At 46.4% G+C, this 21,485-nt stretch overlaps 1 protein-coding gene and 1 pseudogene across 1 annotated transcript; one reads left to right on the top strand and one right to left on the bottom strand.

Annotated features, from left to right (window-relative positions):
- The first annotated feature begins 3,543 nt into the window (after window positions 1–3,543).
- Window positions 3,544–8,100, top strand: LOC133919756 (formin-like protein 16). The gene is made up of 2 exons (XM_062364253.1): window positions 3,544–4,844; window positions 6,534–8,100. Exons 1-2 carry the CDS (start codon window positions 3,592–3,594, stop codon window positions 7,951–7,953), a joined length of 2,673 nt encoding a protein of 890 aa, XP_062220237.1. The 5' UTR covers window positions 3,544–3,591; the 3' UTR covers window positions 7,954–8,100.
- A 31-nt stretch (window positions 8,101–8,131) lies between these two features.
- On the bottom strand, window positions 8,132–15,860 carry LOC133918088 (DExH-box ATP-dependent RNA helicase DExH15 chloroplastic-like; annotated as a pseudogene).
- Window positions 15,861–21,485: the final 5,625 nt, after the last annotated feature.

Genomic DNA, 21,485 nt, shown 5'->3' with positions numbered 1-21,485 from the left:
AGGGCCTCAGACCTAAGGATCGCGCCCCTCTGCTTTTTGCTATCTCTATGCTAAGAGGTGCTCCCTCTAGGAGGCGCTGGATTCCCGACATGTCCTCATTACAATAAGTATCACAAGACCATGTTTTCCAATTTATTCGGTTTTGGCAGGCCACGAGGGAGATTAGTCTACAACCTTCGACACCTGACTCCATAACCTGGAAATGCTCGAGTCATGACGTCTACACTGCTCGATCCGCTTACTCCTTGATGTTCAATTGGTTCGTTGGCACGAACTTTACAAAGCTTAGCTGGAAGGATTGGGCACCGCCAAAGTGCAAATTCTTTGCATGGCTTGCACTCCAAGATAAAATCTAGGCTAGGGATCAGCTTGCTCGTAGGGATTGGCCCTGCAACCCATTTGCACCATATGCATGCATTCCCAAGAGATTTGCCTTCATTTGCTTGCGGAATGCTCTTTTGCTAGAAGGGTCTCGCGTAAGCTGGTAAGGAAATTTAAATAGCCAGCCATCCTCCCCGAGACGTGGACGCACAATACATGTGTTATTGGATGGTGGTCTTCAATTGCTAATTGCATCCACTCTTTCAGAAAGGCTTTGAGGATGCTTACAATGTTTGTCTCATGGGAGATTTGGACGGAAAGAAACATGCACATTTTTTAAGCAAAGAAAGATCGGCTATTTTGGTCTTTAACACCATCTTTGAGGAGGCTGATCTCTAGATTTTTACTGGGTGCACCATCTAGGGTTCTTCATATTGCGAGAATATGCTCTCATTTTTCTTCTTCTCTACTGTTGTTGCTTCCTTTGTCTCCGGGTTTGGGGTCCTCTAGGTTGTGGAGGCCTCATTCGGTTCACTCTTGTGTTCTTTAGCCTGCGGGGTTTTCTCTTTTCAATATAACATTGGTGGCTCTCCTATTGGTTATGTAAAAAAAATACGAGCTAAATAATTTGAGAGAGATATATTTTCTTCTTCATTTCATTCGATTTGGTTGAGTCCTCAAGTTTACGTGGCTGGGTATTCTGTCACTATCGAAGAAACTGTAACACTCTCATAAATGTGCATCCATATGGCATGATAAAATACGAAGGGCGAAATTTAGTCAAGGCACAAACTAACAAAAAGAATTGCATCACCTGAAACTTATGTTTCCACGATTCCATCGAATAAGAAAATTTGGAAATACAACGACCACTTCTTACTAAGTCAGTCGGAGCAGCAAGCTTAGGTTTGAACATGGCGAATGGTCACCGTAAAATATGTTTAGAATATTTTGTTGTTAGTTAGAATGATGACAGGTATATAAATACTCGACCCCCCTAAAAGGAGTAATTTTTCATTTTGGAAATAAACCAAGTATATAAGAAAAGGTTGGCACCAGGCATTGTTAGACAGAAGAACTAATACAGTACTTGTTTAAAACTCTTATCAGTTGAAACTTGGTGAATATTGCATAGAAACTAGAAGGTCTCCACTTATCTAGGAAATGGTACGATGTCCCTCCATACCTAAAATACAATCAGGAATAACTTTTCAGATGTTTTACAGGCCTTGGCCACAATAGAATAGGGCAACAGGACAAAGATGACAGAGGTGTGCTTCAGCAGTTGAATGCATGGAAGAAGAAAAGGCTAGCAGTAGCACCTAAAGGTTTCAGGTGCCAAATCATTTCTTTTTTGTGATAACCTGCAGTTACTGTGAGAAATTGATGCTGGCAAAATTGAGAGTCATTGAATCCAGTGAGAATGCTCAGAACTGGTTCCCGAGCAACCCCTCGGGGCCGTTTGGATTGTGGGGGCACCCCAAATTTCAGTTGCTGATAAGCGCGTCAAATTGAAAAGTCGACGGAACAAATCATCAACTACACAAGCAAAATTATTTAATCTGACTGTACATGTAAGCAAAGGAACTAGTCATGCGATCTAGAACCATCATTTTTCTGCTGAGAAACGCGTGCCAAAATCGAAGAGACGGTCCTTAAGCTGGCGTGCTCGCATCTGCGTGATGCATCATCAGCACACGAGATGGCACGTAGACTGGCCAGGGCAGCACAGGCACAGCACGCGAACAACTCGCCGCACTCCTGAACGCGAGGGCACAGAGCCACAGAGGGCAACCAGCTTTTCGGTGTGACCCTCCTCATGCTTCAGCAGTGGCCCAAGATTCGAATTACGGCCACGAAGTTAACGTTAGGCTGCACCGCTCCAGCCTCTGTGCGAAACACCAAACTACTACACCAGCTCGTTGGCGCTGGCAGCCAAATCCAGAGCGCATAAGACCAAACCCAACAGATTCTTTTCGCGGTTCAGATTCCCGTCGTGAAGGGATTTTCGTTCACTTCAGTGCTCTCAACGGTTTTCCTTCACGGTTCCCTTCACGACGGGATTCACAAGATCATTCCCTTCAGGACGGGATTCTCTCTCCGTTTTCTTCGTGATTCCCCTCGAAAAAAAGTTGTTGGAGATGAGAGAAAATAAAAGGAATGGGAATGAAAAAGTGAATCGAAAAAGGAATGGGAATGAAAAAGTGAATCGAAAAGGGAACAAAATGAAAAGAATATAGTTAGGGTAGTCTAAGGGTGTGTACAACACACCGACGCTTGGATCTACACGAGAGCCCGGACATACAATGCAAACAACTATTTTATAGATGTTTAAGTTGTTTGACATACTTAAGAGCTTGTATAAACGCCCATTAGCCCCAACGCACCTAACAGGCTTTCAACAATTTTTTTCTACTGACCAGATGTTGTTTCCATCCGAATAACCGTAGAACTCAGCTGGCCGTGCTTGTCTCCCGATCGTGTGAGTGGATTGCTTCAGACGTCAAACGCTTTCTTAAGCAGCAGCAAGCCCTATTTTAGGCGCTCGAGCTGAGATCCACGGTGGCAAGGAAACTTGCATAATTGCCTCCCAAGCACCCCCGCCTTGTACATCTCCCAACAACGCGAGTTTGGAAGTCCGGCCCCGCCGTCCATCCGGACCAAATCCACCCATAATTTAGCGGAAAATGGAATCGTTGCAGTCAGCATTCGGCAGAAAGGAAACCATTTTTGTTTGAAAGGAAACCTAAACCAAACTCAAACAACTCGTGACAAGTGAGAACAAATCGCGCGCGGAATGGTGTCGGTGTAGCGAGCTCGGAGCTTCCACCCGGCGCCCGGCGGACGTGTGATCTCAGTTCTTTGATTGGAGCTGCGCCTCGAGTGTGTACAGATCCGAGAGGTTCCCTCCCGAAACTACTTACCATGTTTGAACACTCGATCTGAAACGGACGCCTGGGATGGGAACCCGCCGCATCCCAGCAGCCAACAAAAAGGAAAATTCTGTGAGGTCGGGTCTTTCACGTAGACCCCAGTCACGCCGTGACACGTGCCCGTGCGCACGCAGGCCCGCACGCGCGCCGTGCGATCGAGCGTGCACGGCGCGGATGGGGTTCTCGTCCGGGTCCTTCACGCGCGGGCTCATAGAAGTTTCTTCCCAACCCAACAATAACGTAGCCGCCGGCAGCAGCGCCTACAAGTCAATCGCACCGCGTCTCACATCCCGCCCCCGTCAAATTTCCATTCCCCTACCCCCACCCCACCACGGCGATGGCTCCGCACCCTCCCCACCACCACCACCTCCTCCTCCTCGCCGTCCTCGTCCTCTCCCCCCTCGCCGCCGCGCAGCCGCAGCCGCAGCGCAACATCCAGACCAGCTTCCCCTCCACCCGCACGCCGGCCTTCGCCACCCCGCCGCCGCCGAAGATCATCTCCCCCTCCCCGCCTCCCACCACTGCGCCGCCACCCTCCCTGGGGTCCCCGCCCCCGTCGAAGTCGTCGTCCGTGAAGCGCAGCGACATCGCCGTGGCCGTGGTGAGCACAGCGCTGAGCAGCTTCGCGGTCTCGGGGCTCGCCTTCTTCCTCTTCCTCCGGCACGGGAAGAAGGAGCTGACGCACGTGGATGGGAACGGGTACAATAATGGTGCGCACGAAGGCGCCTTCACCGGGAAGCGGCCTGAGATGTCGCCGAAGCGGCCGCAACGGGGCGGGGGAGGAGGAGGCCGCATCGGGATGGTGGACGAGAACGGGCTGGACGCGATATACTGGCGGGAGTTCGAGAAAGACGGCGGCGGCGGCGGCAGGGGGAGGAAGCCCGCGGGGAGGTGGCCGGAGCCCCAGCAGTCGTCGCCGCCGTCTCCACCGCGGCGGTCGAGGAGGAACAAGATAGATCAGGAGCCGCTAATACCGAGGTTCTCCCTGGACTCCGCGTCCGCCGTTTTCGACGAGTCGCTGCACGGGCCCAGCACCGGCTCTAGCTCGTCCTTCTCCGTGGCCGCCGCCGAGGCGTACGCGCGTCCACCGCCGGCGGCGGTCGCCGTTAGCTCCGTGCCCCGCCCGTCTCCGCCGCCAGCCCCTGCCAATCCATCAAGCGCATCGCCGGCGCTGCCGCCGCCTCCGGGAAGAGCAAGCCCGCCACCTGCTCCATCCGTCACCGCCGCCTCATCCGCGCCGCCTCCATCACAACCACCGCCAAAACCAGCAGCCGCGTCGCCACCCCCGCCGTCACCACCCAAGGGTCCACCTGCGTCGCCACCGCCCAGGGGAGGCCCGCCTCCACCACCGCCACCCAAAGGCCCGTCCCCACCGCCGCCGCCACCGCCAGGAGGAAAGAAAGGAGGACCGCCTCCGCCACCTCCAAGAGGCGCAGGGGCGTCCTCCTCGAGGCCGCCGACGGCGCCGGGCATGCCATCAGGGGCTGGAGAGCAGCAGGCGAAGCTGAAGCCGCTGCACTGGGACAAGGTCAATGTGCAGGCCACCGACCATTCCATGGTGTGGGACAATATCACCGGCGGCTCATTCAAGTAAGCCCCTCCTGAATTAAACACCGCTTCTCATTTCCATTGCTCTTCTTCATAGTATTATTAGTAGTGTACCATGCTCTAGGTGTTAAAATTCCCTCTTGGTGCTTCATTTGCATGCTAGGACTGCATTAGTGTCACTAGGAACAGGGTACTGGAGACATAGGAATGGAGTAACTAGAGCGTGAACAGTACAGCTGTTCGAAAGCAGGGACCCTGAACTTCAGAGTTCAGACAGGGGTACCATGCAAATCAAATAGGCACTGCGAATTTTCGCTTTGAAAATGCAGACTCAAATTTCATCAGTAGCATTTGGCTCTGTTAATTAGCCTACCCAACCTGTTTGGGACAAATACTTTAATGTTGTTGTATAGAGTAGAGAAGCCACAGACTGATTTTGGCATGAAAAAGAATCGCCCAGAATATGCAAAGAGAGAGGTAAAGAGTAGTACAATTAGTTAAAAAAGGGCCTTTTTGCTGGGCATTTCAGTAGGAGCACATTCCTCGATGGGATCAGAAACCATGCATGTCGCTTTTTCGGTGGACTCACGTCGCTGCATCCTCGATAGGATGCCCAAATCATGAGCCTTTTTGTGCGCGTTTGTAGGCGCGTTTGTTCTAGTATCTGGAGTACTTTACATACAAGCTGCGACAAAGACAGACGGCGAGATTTGCAAATCTAAAGCGCGTTCTCTGTCTTTGCATGAGCATGGTTGAAAAATTAGAATGGGTATACGGGATTTCGTGGAACAAGTATACAAGTTGGGCATGAATTTTATTTTTCTTACCTTGACAAAATCAACCACTATATAGTTTAGTGCTATTCTTAAATTTACTAGTCGGGTCATTGTCTATTCTGCAAAGCACAAGATCATTGTCTATGCTGGAAAGCTGTGCTTATATATGCTTCCATGAACTTTGATAAAATTTTCGATGGAATTACAAAAATGAATGAGTATTACTAGTAAAATGCTCTATATATTGTGTAAACCATGATGGGGACGGAGATGCTTTAACCCCAGTTAGAGCATGAATAATGTTATATGCTTAAGGAAAGAGAGTGTTAAGCATATATATAAAAATTGTAATTTCTAATGCAAACAAGGACTACATATGCTTAAAAATTAATTTCAATGCAAACAAGGACTACATGTGCTTAAAATTATAGTTTCCAATATAAACAAAGATTACATGTGCTTGAATATAGGTAACTATCTTATTAACACTAATATAAGCAGCGGTGTTTAAGTAAGTACTTTGCCCTCCCTCTATGCACATGTACTACTTCAATTGAGGGAAAAAAAACCCGATTTTTTTCTATAAACACGTCCTCTGAACAGCTCATTGTACATGCTCGAAAGCAATGATGGGAACTTAAAAATAGGGTGTGGACTCGGGGCACCTTGAACTCGGTCAATATGGGCACCGAATTTTCTCTGTCCGCTTGCGCTACTGAACAATCATTCGTCAGTTGTCAGGGCATCCCTTTGCATGATTAGAGAATCTGGGCCTGGTGTCGATTAGTTACTGTAATGGTTTCGAAAAAAAAAATAGTTACTGCAATATTAATACGAGCAATTTTACATGGATTGACAATGATATTACGTAATGCTTAAAAAAGTGATACCTTTTCTCTGTCCGATCCAGACCACTTTTAAGTTCCTAACCGTGTTTACTCTGGTGTGTTTCCAGCTTGGATGAAGGCATCATCGAGGCCCTGTTCGGCACGGCGGCTGCAAACCGCAAGCCGAAATCTGCAGATTCCAAGGACTCCGGTGAATCCTCGTCCGGCCTTGGGGGCTCAAACACGCCGGAGCAAATATTCCTGCTCGAGCCGCGCAAGTCGCACAACATTTCGATCATCCTACGGTCCCTCACCGTGGGCCGGGATGAGATCATCGACGCCCTCCGTGACGGCAACACGGAGCTCAGCACGGAGGTCCTCGAGAAGCTGTCTCGGCTCAGCATCTCCAAGGAAGAAGAATCCACCATCCTGAAGTTCTCTGGGAATCCCGACAGGCTCGCCCCAGCAGAGGCTTTCCTCCTCCGCCTCCTCCTCGACGTTCCCAACCCGTTTGCACGCGTCAACGCGATGCTTTTCAAGGTGAACTACGGTGCCGAGGTTGCGCAGCTCAAGCAGTCGCTCCGGACCTTGGAAACTGCAAGCCAGGAGTTGAGGACAAAGGGGCTGTTCTTTAAGCTTCTCGAAGCCGTGCTCAAGGCAGGAAACAGGATGAATGCCGGAACAGCACGGGGCAATGCACAGGCCTTCAACCTTACGGCCCTTCGCAAGCTCTCCGACGTGAAGAGCACTGATGGGAGCACCACGTTGCTACACTTTGTCATTGAGGAGGTTGTTCGTTCAGAGGGAAAGCGCCTTGCCATCAACCGCAACTACAGCCTCCGCCGCTCTGGCAGCCTCGTGAAGTCTGGCCACGAGGGTGGCAGTTCAGCGGCAAGTCAAGGGCCATCACGGGAGGAGAGGCGGAATGAATATTTGAACCTGGGACTGCCAATTGTTGGAGGTCTCAGCACAGAGTTTGCAAATGTGAAGAGGGCAGCAATGGTGGACTACGACGCTGTTGTCAGTGAACGTGCGATTCTAGGCAACCGACTCACCGACATCAAGAGGCTCTTGGAGACCTGCAGTGATGATGGATTTGCGAGAGGGCTCGGAGGATTTGTGAAGGCTGCAGAACAGGAGCTTAAGGCACTAAGAGGAGAGCAGGAGAGAGTACTTGAGCTGGTCCAGCGAACAACAGAGTACTACCATGCCGGTGCCACCAAGGACAAGAACGCTCATCCCCTTCAGCTGTTCATCGTAGTGAGGGACTTCCTGGGGATGGTTGATCAGGCATGTGTGGACATCAAGAGGAAATTGCAGCAGAAGAAACCACCACCGTCGTCATCACAGCCAACTACAGCTGCTGCCCCCGTGGTGGCGTCGGCGGTGGCGGCAAAGGAAGCAACCGATGGTCAAGCAGCACCGGCTCAGAAACCACTGGAAGAGGTAGATAGCAAAAGGAAGAGGGTCATGCCAAGATTTCCAAATCTGCCGGTGCACTTTATGAAGGATAGTGCAGAGTCTGATTCAAGTAGTGATGAGGAATAGAATGAATGGGATGGTGTAAATGATGATTGTTTGCGTTGTTTTGAATTTGTTGTTGTGGAGGAATAGGTTAGCCGCAGACTGTACATAATGCAACATTTGCATTGGTTCTTTTATCCATTTATTTATACAAGATCCATATCGAGAGCAGTGAATAGAATTCTACTAGAAACGTGTACAAAATTTGATGTGAAGATATCAAGAATCGCTTGGAAAATGATATTTTTATTAACAGTTGGTAATCGTTTGTCATGGTACAACAAAGAATTGCCTACCTATAACAAATATAAAATAAGCAGCCGGATAAACCCTGTGTTAGTAGTACTTACAGGTTTCAGGCTTTCATCCGGCAAGCTCACTAATCGGTACTCGGTCCATGACGCTGCAAGCAATTTGTGCGTTCTTTTTTAGAACCGGATCAATGTCTGGCAATTTCGGAATCCAGAACATAAGCCAAAAGTATTACGTAGTGTAAATGCCAATCGTGATACCGTGCCAACAAAAACAGACAATTCACAGGAAACATCAGTTATACTGAATCTGCACGCTTGATAATAATGTACCTGAGCTAGTAAATCTATTGTGCGCCTGAGCAGACGAGCTAAGTCTCCATCATCCATTGCAGAGTCCATCATTATCTCCCTCCAAGTCAACCCTGAAGCCCAGGCTTCAACCATTCCAGCAAACTGGGTATCTATAAGCAAAGAAACAAAATAAATGAGAACAGTAAAAGGGTTTTTTGTTAAAAAAAAGAAATGTTAGAGAGGGAGCGATCAGTATCAAGGACGACGATTGATCTAGCAACACCCTCCAAATTTTTTTTTTGATCGAGCAACACAGGAAAACAGGAACACGATATGACAGACTTTACACCATGTCTCTCTTGGAGATCGATGAGGGAGTTTCTCTGCTCTTCGAAATAGCTTATAACACCAGTAACAACAGAAGAAGGTTCATATACATAACTGCAAACAGTCAGCAGGACGTCTCATGAAAAAGAGACAAAGCTGTTTTTACCAAAAAAAAATGTTAACCATATACAGCTGAACGATGCATTAAATCCTAAAAGACATTCTCGATTAAATAAAGAGGTAAATGGAAAGACCACGGCCTACAGGATACCCGAAATTCTTTGGCGTCAAATTTCCCATTAGCAAGTCGTGCTTTGGTCTTTGGATATTGTTCCAAATCACTGCATCTTTTATCTCATGAGGTAATACGAAGAAACAGATTCGTAAACCAATATTAAAAAACATTCTGTAGTACCATTAATTGGCACAATATATGACACTACTTAATAGGGTTTCACGGTGTATGACAACTTTGAATAGTCATCTCTTATTAGTGCAACAGCATGGTCGGTGTCTTTTTAGAGGAAGCCAAGAGCTGTCATTAACTTTGTTAGTGAAGTATCACAATTGTTACTGCAGAAAGCATATCTGAGACAGTCAGAAAGATAATGTGCTGGTCCACATTTTAGAACACCTCATGGGACAGATGTCTGTCCCCATTAATATGTCATTATTAAATGCCAGTGCATTTAAACCAGTTTTGGTGGCAATAAAAAGGATAAGCAACTCAAGTATGTAGATCAACATGAGATATAACAGGAGGCTAAGCAAGAGAATATAAAAAGGAAGTAGTAAAAATGAAAAACAAGATATGCTGCACAGTATTGCACCTGCTATTTTTCCAAGGACAAAGTTTGATCCCTTCTGACACTAAACTTCCACAAACTGCTGCCAATTGAGATGGCTTTAGATCCAAGAGGACCTTGTTCCTAAGAACCATAGCAAGCCAGAGCTCATTTTCCCCTCGTATAGCTGAGATGGCTTTAGATCCAAGAGGACCTTGTTCCTAAGAACCATAGCAAGCCAGAGCTCATTTTCCCCTCGTATAGCTGCTGCTGTCTCACCCAAAGGATATATTACCTGAGTATTGATATCTAAAGCTCTAGCCTCTTGTATGACTTTGCTGATCTGGTAGACATTCATATATCCAAATCCATGAACACCCTAAGTGACCTATGTTATAGACATGGTAGAAAATATCCATCAAATCTTAAGATATATGAGGGGCTTCTTTTGTTGTGAGGGTGTAAGTGGGCAAGACACCATTGGATGCAGCCGAAATTGGCCATGATTGGAGGGAGGGGATAGGGGGCATAGCCTTCAATGGAGGCAGCAGCTCATAATACAATGCCAAAAATATAGTTCAGCTACAAGATCGGAAAATTAAATTTAGGTAAGGAACTTGATGCATGGAAAAGGTAAAATGACAACTTGGTTGATATTAGTATATTACAATATGTACTACTAGAACACCAAACAATATGAAAACTATCACACTGATTTCGCAAAGAGATACTTGGAAATTTTTTATGAAATATAGAAAAAGATGCAAGGTAACCTGGAGGAATTCTTTCCAACCGGTTGGTTCAATTTGTCTTATCCGTCGAGTCAAGCAATGGGATCTAGCTTCTAAGCGCTCAATCTTTTCTTTTGTAAAGTTTCTCATGTCAATGATTTTCTGAAATTCTTTGAAACCCTTAGTACTCTTGATTGTTTTCTTCAAATGTGAAACCTTCCTCCTCTGTTGCTTGTAACATTCTACAGCATCTTGATGTTCCTGGGAGAATCGTTCTGCCTGTGAAGGTTAATCAAAGGAAGTTATAATGAAAGCTAGTTAAACTTAAAAGGACTGTAAGTTGGAAAAGGCACTTCCTAACTTCAGTCATTGATATTTTCAATAGCATTAAGCAACATATACAGAGGGAAAGGGATCGCATCCAGATGTTGCTCTCACAGAAAACAAACATTCTTGTGTAGATAACCAAATGGCATGTGGAAGCAGGAAATCATGTCCTAGGAAACTAATTTAAGTATGCCTTCTAATGCCTGAAATGCTTAGGAGGCACTGATGAATTGGAGAATAGCTATTTGGGTAGTTATACAACAGGGCTTATTTGAGATTATGCATGGGCATTGATTGTTTGGTTTATATATTACCATTAAATAGGACTAGCAGTGGTAAGGTGCACTGCATCTATAATCTGACCACTATGATTAACCCTATGAGTTAAAAAGGGAGATGAACTTTGTAAAACTTCATGAACAAAATTATGTATATATTCTTCTAAAAGATACAAGATAACAATTCAATCAGATTATCAACTTTAATTTAGGTAAGTGTAGCAGTCTAACAGAAGAGTCAAGGAACAAGTGTAACCTCATCATCGTCCGAAAGGCTATTAAGCACGGGAACATTGAGACTCCACGACCATGTCTAGAGATCCATCCGTGGTTAACAAAGAACCATATTCTGATTTTGCAAGTTTATCCCACATCATTTCTTCACGCAAAAGGAGCTGCTTCAGGGGTTTATCTACGGAGTGGGTCACCTTCGGCAGAAGGGACAACACGGAGACCTGTCTTGTAAACAGTTTTTATCCCTTTTTCTGTGAACAGATACCATGAATTATCTGAACTTAAAGCCACGTAATAACATGGGTAATAAAGTTGTTCCCCAATATCAACTTTCTGCTTGCCTGATCCAAGTGAACCATCTTCCACCTGCAATAAATATGTTTAACTTTCTCTTCTGTAATGCTCACACTAAAGATTTTTAAAAAATGCCTTTTTAAAAAAGAAGAAGTCACATACCATGTTCACAATCTTTTGATCAGCAAACGAGTTGAGGTTTCCAATAAATACAGTAGGGATGGTGTGTTGAATTGAATCCTTACCTTTATACTGCAAGCACATGAAATTCTTCCAACCGATTTTTCCATGCAGCCATTCTCTCCAGTTCCATCCTTTTTTCTACTCATTTCTGATATGCTTCTCTTCCTGAAGAACAGCTGTGTAGAACATAAAAAAGGTGTAGAAATACACAACATAAGCGGCCATACAGGAACAGATTAGGAAAACCTTTTTATTTGCACACGCTTTTCAATCCAATTCAGTCTCAGCATCAATATTCCCACCACCCGGATGGCTGGATTTGGGTCCTCTTCGGCTCAAATTTGGGTGTCTATATTTCCTTCGTTTATTTCCCACAAGGGGCATTTTCAAAACAAGGGTGGGAATGCAAGGATGCTAGAGTTTAGGGAGATTCTTTATTAAGAAAAACAATCATTTTCAAGGGCAAACTAGAACCAAGAGATATTATTCTTAGCCTCATAGGAGAGTATGCTCCTTTGCCATCAATAGGGGCTCAAATATTTATGAGCGTTATTAGGCATGTCAGATACATTAGATGATCAGTATATATTAACTTTTGTAGATCAAACTAAATATTACCTTTAGTCTCTTTTGTAGAAGGGAAATCTCAGTATAATCTTCCTCTGATAATTCTTCCCTGCACTTTCGGTCAATAGATTCATCCGTAATTTCTGAAGAGAGGTACTTTATTTCTTGCTGTATTCTTTCAAGCTATTCTTTAGCAGCAACCATTACATTGCTTCCAACATAATTCCCAAAACTTTGCTCAATAAGCTTTAGAACACTTGACCTTAACATCATCCGATTCTTTCTGATTATGAGTAACTTTTGAACCCTGCACAACACATTTCAACCCATCAGATCAGATAAAGGTCAGGAGAAAAACAGGAACATGTGCATAAATACGAAAGCAAAATACATAAAGCAAGGAGGTTCAAAACCATCCCATATGATGCAGTAAATTGTGAGACAAGTGGCTCAAGTCCAGCAAAGATAATGTCACAGCATTCTTCATGCCCTTCATATGGAGTCTGAACAAGAACAGTGTGCCCAACTGTATCTATCCCTCTCCATCCAGCACGACCTGCCTGTAACAAATGTGCAGCTCACTGTATTCCATACCCAAAGGGGCTAGATGTACAAGGAACAAATGCAGAAAACCCTCTCTAGTAGAGGGAAAATACACACTATCATACACAGCTATACACATATCTAACACCCCCCCCCCCCCCAAAACTCATGGTGGGTCGACAACATGAGTTTGGAGAGGAAATAGCCGTGTTGTGCTCTTGTCGATGCCTTTGTGAAGAAGTCTGCCAACTGAAGCTCTGAAGGCCGAATAGTACGACGATCATGAAGATCATACTGAGGGGGTGACTCTGGAGCAGGTCTAAGAAGGGATGGAGAGGAGTCAGACGGAGAAAGATGTCGTGAATTTTCCCAAAGTTGTGATAGAGTGTCACGTATTAGTGGAACCTGCATTGCAAATGCCACATATTCGACCTCACATCTAGAGGGAAAAAACATGACCAAATTGCAGTTTAAATCTATTATGCGAGAATGCAAGTCACTGAATTTTAAAGGGCTTCTAGCACATACTTGGGAGCGGCGCATATTGCTGAGTTCATGCTTTGACAACTGAACCTGCTTTGATATGTCCAAAGGGCTTCTATTACCTAGCTCATTTTTGTTTGTTCTAAGCCTCCTCTTTCCTTTCACATAATAGAACTCATTCTTTGGAGATGATAAGTTTCCGCAGTTTCCTGTATGGATAGAACAAAAAAGACATATGTAAGGAGTTCCTTTTTCCTTAAATATGAATTTCAGTCTGAAAGTTCTGTGTATTGTACGGTACCAGAAAAGAAAAGCAATCCATCACGTAATTCATATGCACTACAAGTATTGCTAGTCTTTTTGGTTCTCAATACCAGTGATGAATTTGATATTAAAATTTTGCATGTGTACACCACTTTATGTGCTACATCCATGAATTTTTTGGAGTATTTTTTAATAATGCAGAATGCACTTTTTGCAAATGGAGACGCAGGAATCCATGGGCACCAAAACCACATTCTTCATCTTTTAAAATAGGCTAGAATTTGTGGTGCCAAGGAGAACAAGGTGGCAACCTATTCATTTTCTTTCCCGTTCCATCAAGAAGTGGTAGTAGCGCAAATTTCTTTGAGAAGTGCCAAATAAGTGGAACCGGACGTTTGTTTGATGTTACCAGCTGTGTCTTACCATGAATCTACAAAGAACAAACAGAAATAAGAATGGTTTCAGAAAATAAGCAGTGTCTTGTGAAGCTGGGGGGATGAAGGAAGACCATGATGTGTGAAAACTTTATATATCTGTGCATGCATTTGTCTGTGCACGTCCTCTCAGTGCACCCAATCACTATAATTTATTCTAAAACCCTATACCAATAATAAGAAAAATTATGCACCAATTCTAAAGTAGGAAAAATATTCACATTGTTGCATGAGCACAAAACTAGCTCGCACGAATGGAAGTTGCCACGTGAGATATCACTCAAATAATGGACTTCATCCAAAACAATGACATCAACTTGAAACAATCTACCTTCAGATGCTGTCATACTGACACTGCAGTCCAAACAGAAGATGTCAGAATTATCTCGGAAACAGGACATGCAACATCAGTTACAACCTAGAACGACCTACCTGCAAAAGCTGAATCTCCCAAATAAATTACCTTAAAAACAGGATAATTAGCTAGAAAATAAGCCTTGGATGCTTTCAAATGGACATGCACAATTTGGGGAAGACTGACCACAAATCTATGCAAAGTCGAATTTATATCTACTATTCTACTGTAAACAGTTCACATCATACAATGCTTCCGCAATGTTTGTTTGCAATCACAGAAAGGAAAACTGCCAAACTGGCTTGGTACAGAGTGAATACTTGTAACAGTCCATATAGATCACTATATATCCTTCGTAATTTACCTTTGGTACAGCATGTTACGCAAAATCTCTGTCGTCATAATTAGGATCTGAGCATCTTTGTTGATAGCAGAATCTCCTGTAAGAAGACCAACATTATGATCACCAAAGGTATTCCTGAAATAATTGTACAACAAGTTGTGTCAAAAATGAATGTACTACTTAAAAACTACCTAGGAAAACTGTTTAACACTTTCACTCTTACAGCACTCATATAGTCCAACAGACCAAACTATGTGGAGTTTTCATCACAAAAGTTCAATAGGAAAATCAATCTGTAGATATTAGAGTCTTTTTTGAGGGGAAGATACTAGAGTCTTTCGAATTTCAACTTCTGCCTCAAATGATCTTGCATAAGTTATTGTTTTTTATTCCAGTCAAGCAAAGGGGGTAGAATTTCTTTTGGTGAGTTCTACCTCAAAAAAATTAATCTCTTTTTCAATGAAAATGAGTGGTTTAAGATGAAAATCATAAGCGTTTCCATAACAAACACTAATGAATGGTATTTTAGCCGGATTTAGTTGTAAACATGTAAAAATAAGGGGAATCATAAAATTAGCATTTTACCGGAAATCACGGAACTTCTGATTTGACAAGGCCTTTAATGGTGTTGTGTAGAAGAGACGCCTTCCTCTAGTAACTGTTGCGACAGCTGCAGCTTCTGCGATTAGTGTCTTCCCACTACTTGTAGGTGCAGAAACTACGACAGATGAACGTCTTAAAAATGCTTGTATAGCCAAGCGCTAAAAGAAGATAGGAAACAGGGTAAGAACAATGGAAATAATAGCTTGTGGGGCATGGGATAATGCTTGGATTGCTAAACTTTGAAAATTATTGTTCAACGGCCCAAGATTCACATGCGGGGTAAAAAATAACATCCAGCTTCCAGCCATTTTTAAAACCATAAAATCAGTTAAGTTTTGTAACTAATTTTATCAAGGCGTGGTAGCCTTTCTGTTGCCTGTTAAGCTATTATGCAAAACAGCTTCAAAGGTAGCTCCTCCCAAACAATGCCATTCGAACCTCAAAAATACATACCATCTAACCAAGCCCGTCAAACAAACAAGGATCTCAGGTCGCAGTCTGGGCGCAATCTGGCTTTCAAGAGGTGGGCTCAGGGTAGATGTTGCCGCTGCCTCTCACGCGACCACCAAATCAGCTCCTGCCGAGACTCCTTCCGCTACATCCGTTGTCGTCGACCTATGCATCAGGAGCGACATTGCCGCCTTCGACCCCCCTCTCCTATCCCGCGAGTCCCCTCCCCGTTTGCCCAACCTCATCGCCCTCAGCATGCTCGGAGTTGGACTGATGACGTGGCCACGTCTCCACCGTTGCGGGCTTCACCTAGCCCCATTGAAAGGCGTGGCAAGGACTTTGTCTCCGTCTGCCACGACAAGGGGGTGCTAAGTGCGTATGTCATGTCACACCTCTCTTGGTTCGGTTTCTCCGGACCTTCAATCTGTGCTTGCGCCTACGATGGAGTTGCTGCGTTCAGAGCTCCACCAAATGTTAGTGACTCACTTGGAGGAAGTGGTGCGCCTCCTCAGGGATGAGGTCTCTACCATCAAGCTCTGGCTGGCACGTATGGCCAACCAACTGGAGCGTGTGGAGCTGCCTAGCGAGGATCCCTCCACTACTGACATGGTCGGCCTCTTTGGTCCCTGTTCTCTGGTTCGACGCTCACCAACCTTGTCATGCCTCGCTTCGCTTGCGGCTGCATGCACGCCTCCCTGGGACCATTTGTCATGCGACACTGCAACTGAGGCTAATGCCTACGTGAACGATCGAGTGTGTCTTGTCATCAATGAGCACAATCCTAAGACTGCGACCTCTACAGACATGGTCTACCTAGAATCTATGTCTGTTGATGTAGGGGACGTGGTGCACACGGAGCGTACACTGTCCCAAGTTATCCCCCTGGCTAGCCCCTTGCTCCCCACTTGTCACGTCCCGAAATCCATAATTGTGTGTTTTAATCCTAAAACATGCAATTTCAGCTTCATGTTCCAGTTTGGGTCACTGGAGCACTTCACTTTGAGTCAATGAGGTGGGAGAAGGAAAAACTAAGAGAAATAAAGGAGCTGGAAGCAAGTCTGAACTTTCCTCTAGGTAAATGGGGCCCACTTGGGTGGAAAATATCTCTCTATAAGTGGGCAACAGCTCTCTCTCCCTCAAACCTGCCCATACGTACTCCTCACCCACTCCACCACATAAGGCTTTTTGAGGAAGCAAGTTGGAGTTGGCTGTCTCTCTCACTCTCTCTCTTAGGCTCCCTTTTTCCCCTTTTGGATCCCTACCTCTGGGAGCAAGATCAAGGTACGTATGTGGTACTCATGTGACCACCAGCTCAAGGACTACTCGTCCATCCAATTCATTTTCAGTTTCCCCGAAGGAATTCGAGCTGGTTCTGAACTTGTTTGGTGTTCTTTGGGAGAAGCAAGGAAGCAGCAGTTTTTCCTCTCTTCTCCAAGCCATTTTCCGTCGTTTCCTCCTTCAACTGGCGGTCACCAACCTCAGCAAAGGACCTTAGGTGAGTCTGCTAGGCTCCCATGGCAAGTATGCTCATTTTTGGTTGGATAGATCTTGGATCTGGAACTAGGGTTGCAAAGTTCTTAAAGTTCTACAGTCTGGGAACAAATGAGGATTTATGTGGATTTGAGTTAGGAATCATGTTGCTAGGCGGTTGAACAAAGTCTAGACCCTGTACACCCTTCTAGGCATTTTTACTTTTGATTTAGAGAGACTCCCAGGTTAGTTTAGCTCAGTTTTTCCCTTCGTAATGGCTGCTGTTCTGGAGCTGCGCGAGGCTGATTTTACTGTAGCGCGAGTACTGTTCACCCGAGCACCCCGGATACTGTTCACCGAGCACCCCTGATACTGTTCACCGACGACCCCCGGGTACTGTTCACCCGAGCACGGGCGCAGTCACCGCGAGCACTCCCGAGCACCCCGGGGTACTGTTCACCCGACGACCCCCGGGTACTGTTCACCCGAGCACGAGCTCAGTCACCGCGAGCACTCCCGAGCACCCCGGGTACTGTTCACCCGACGACCCCCGGGTACTGTTCACCCGAGCACGAGCTCAGTCACCGCGAGCACTCCCGAGCACCCCGGGTACTGTTCACCCGACGATCCCCGGGTACTGTTCACCCGAGCACGAGCTCAGTCACCGCGAGCACTCCCGAGCACCCCGGGTACTGTTCACCCGACGACTGTTCATCCGAGCACGAGCTCAGTCACCGCGAGCACCCCGGGTACTGTTCACCCGACCACGAGCTCAGTCACCGCGAGCACTCCCGAGCACCCCTGGTACTGTTCACCCGACGACCCCCGGTACTGTTCACCCGAGCACGAGATCAGTCACCCCGAGCACTCCCGACGACCCCCGGGTACTATTCACCCGACGACCCCGTGAGTACTGTTCATCCCGGGCACCCCGAGCACGGTTTATCAGGCTTTCCTGATAGCTGATAGCTTGTAAAATTCGTAGTTAATTCGTAGGAACTCCAAACTTTTTGAGACCACTTGGAAAATTCTGGTTTGGTCAGTACGATCTTGGAATAATATTGTCATGTATTGTGGAGCATATTTTTCTTACGTGATCGCATTTCATACATGCTCATTACATTGCACGCGTTGCTCTCTGTAGTGAACGCCGATCCGTCGATCCCGGAGGCCGTGGGCGATCGTGAGGCGTCCCACCTTTCAGGGCAGCAAGGCAAGCATCGTTCATATTGCACCGTGTCTACTTGAAATTTTAATATGTTATCTACGCTTATGTATACATTGCATGTGTCGGGTACTGAGTTGGGTAGAACCTATGCCGATGCATTATCCCATTTCGGTCACGTGTCATGTGTTGTTCCTAGGAGCCTAGTGGTGTCATCGAGGTCTAATTTTAGTTCGCTATGCTTAGTGGTACTTAGGCTTTCCGGTAGAAGTCGACGGCGGCGTCCACCGTTGTCGCGAGCCTAGGACTTATTATTTGTTCGCACTTATGGTTGGGTTGATGATGAGTCGGTTTGGTGAGTGGTGAGTTGAGACGAGGTGTGGGCGGTGTTAGGGGTGTCATCTGCTCACGAGGAGTCCTCAGGCAGTTCGGGGAGGGAACCCGGACACCGTAGACCGCTTGCACCGGTTAAGCACCGATCATCGGTGTAGTCGGCTTTAGCACATACCTTACTCACCACATGCTGATATAATGGTAGGCGAGCCGATTACTTTCGCAGACGTGGTCATGTGGGCCTCGTCATAGACGGTGTGAGTCCGGTTTGAGTCCGGGCTTTTAGCGGTATTAGTTTGCTCGGGGAGTAGTTCTAATACCGCCGTGCCGAGCTATGGTTGATCCACATGGTTGGGCCTGGTTGGGAAAGGTTGTCACGGGTACCCCCTTGTGCGCATCTTAGCGGGTGGCACAAGCCGTATGGTCCCTGTGTCGTGTGGGTCCAGGAGTATCCCCCTGCAGGGTGTATAATCAGTTCGAGCTGCCGCGCTCTCGGTCATGAGCATCGCTATCGCTTATCTCCACCGAGCGACCATATTTTGGTCGTAGAGTTTCGATGTGGGTTGTGGCATGGTTGGATTGGGGTGGTTTGGTCGGTATGTGGTTGGTGGTTTGGTGGGAATGGTTTGCTTTCATACACTTGTTGTTATATATCTGTTTTGATCAGTTGGTTGGCAGGGTTTGAGTCGGTGGTTGGTTAAGTCAGTTGCTTACACCTAGAGTCTAGGTTGCTTACCGCTTAATGAACTTAAACATGTCTTAATCCTTGCTACAGCTTTAAATGCATGATCCTTGGAGTCGAGAATATATATACTCATACTGTGTAAGACTTGCTAGTACCTTCGTACTAAGGGTGCTGCCCTTAAGTTGCTTCCAGGTTCGCAGGTCGGCGAAGAAGAGGCAGTGTTCGGCTACTTTGTGCCTGCCGATCAGGGTGGCGGGCAGGAGTAGCACCTTCTACTCCGAACTCTGGCGCTTTTGGTATGGAGCCTAAGGGCATACGGCTCCATACTCTTTTGTTGTATAGGTTTTTCTTCCGCTGCATAGTAGTTGTTGTTGTTCCTCTTTTGTTGTAAATTGTGGAAGCAGTTGCTTGTTTAACAATGGTAATCCAGTTTAATTATTTGCTCTCTATTAAACTGTGTTGTGATATTTGAGTTGGAAGGCATGTGTTCCGATCCTGGGCACAAAACACGTGCCGGGACTACCGGAATGGTATTCTGGTTAATCGTCGAGGTTGTGATTATGACTAATGATCATCCTGATGATTAATTAGAATACTATTTGGACGGTTCCTCACAGCTTGGTATCAGAGCCTGGTTTAATTTAGTAGCCTAAACATAATTAGTGCGTTGTTTAGTAAGTCGACAACTTCACCTAAACAACCCATAATTTATGTTTATGCCTCTTCATGTTTAATATGTATTAAACTGCTATCGTTTATGCCCCTAAGTTAAAATGCGTATTATGAGGGACGTTTATATGTCTTATACCACGTTGTTTTGCTTTCGACCCTGCATTGATTCATGTTGAGCATTGCATCTTCGGCTTTGCATCGTCGGAAGGTAAGGTACGACGCTCGGTGGCGGTTAATCACCGAGGGCTCAGCCGGATGCGAGGCAGAGGCCCGGCATGTTCCGTACGGTGATCCGTACGGGAAGTGAATACGCTAGCAATAGCGTATGAACATCCACCATGCGATGGGAGACATGGTCGTCTACTCGTGTGGCGTTTACACGAGATGTCCCGTAGGGTCTACGGGAAGTGAATACGTCGTTGTCGACGTATGGATTGTCGCTTGTACGGCATGTGGTACAAGGGCCGTTCGCGCTCTTACTCTTTCTAGCGCGAAGGGTACGTTCTGGATATTATAAACTGCCTGTGATTTTGATGCTTGCAGGTGCGATTCTTATTTTGAGAAAGAAGCGGTAGCTAGGTTCGAGCATGCATCATTTCATGGCATTCATGCATGCATTCATGTTTGTACATGTATTACGGGATTCTAACAATATATCCGGCGAACGCATTGTGCTGAGTCGGAATTTGACGTTTCCCCCTTTTATTTTACATTTCAAGAATGGTTGTCACTCGGCGTAGTGGAGAGGTTCCGGAGGGTTCCGGTCAGAACAACCCTCCTCCACCGCCGACCATGGCGGAAGTGCTCATGCAAATTGAGCAGAACCGCCAAGCGAATCACGCTCTCCTCCAGACGAACCAAGCGCTCCTGGAGGCTCTCGTGCGCAACGCGGCTCCTCATGGAGGAGGTGGGGCCGTGCGCCGAGACGACTTCTCGGACTTTTTGCGGACTCAGCCGCCGGTCTTCTCGCGAGCTGAGGATCCTCTCGATGCTGATCATTGGCTCCGGACGATTGAGCAGAAGCTCGCCCTTCTTCGTTGTGAGGATCACGAGAAGGCGCTCTTCGCCGCCCATCAGCTTCAGGGCCCGGCGGGTGCGTGGTGGTCCGGCTTTCTGGCCATGCACCCCGCCGATCACCGCGTGTCATGGGCGGAGTTTCGCGAGGCCTTCCGCTCGTTTCACATACCGAGTGGCCTCATGGAGGCTAAGAGGCGGGAGTTTGAGGACCTCAAGCAAGGAGGTCGGGCGGTGATGGAGTACGTGCAGATGTTCAACCACCTTGCACAATATGCTACCGAGGAGGTCAGCACGGATGCGCGCAAGCAGCGCCGCTTTGTGAATGGCCTGAACTCAAAGATGCAGGACCGGTTGTCCGCGCATAAGTTCGCCGACTTCAACGAGTTGGTGAGCACGTCGATCACAGTGGAGCTCAAGTATAAGAGCCACCAAGAGGAGAAGAGGCGGAAGAGGGGTTCCTCGTCTTCT

This window comes from Phragmites australis, chromosome 5, assembly GCF_958298935.1.
Source record: "Phragmites australis chromosome 5, lpPhrAust1.1, whole genome shotgun sequence".
Lineage (NCBI taxonomy): Eukaryota > Viridiplantae > Streptophyta > Magnoliopsida > Poales > Poaceae > Phragmites > Phragmites australis.
This window is presented reverse-complemented; position numbering and strand designations above follow the sequence as displayed.

Coding starts and splice junctions, on each gene's coding strand:
- LOC133919756 (XM_062364253.1), top strand. CDS start 3,592: ATGGCTCCGCACCCTCCCCACCACCACCACCTCCTCCTCCTCGCCGTC. Junction 4,845..6,533: donor ATCACCGGCGGCTCATTCAA/GTAAGCCCCTCC, acceptor GTGTGTTTCCAG/CTTGGATGAAGGCATCATCG.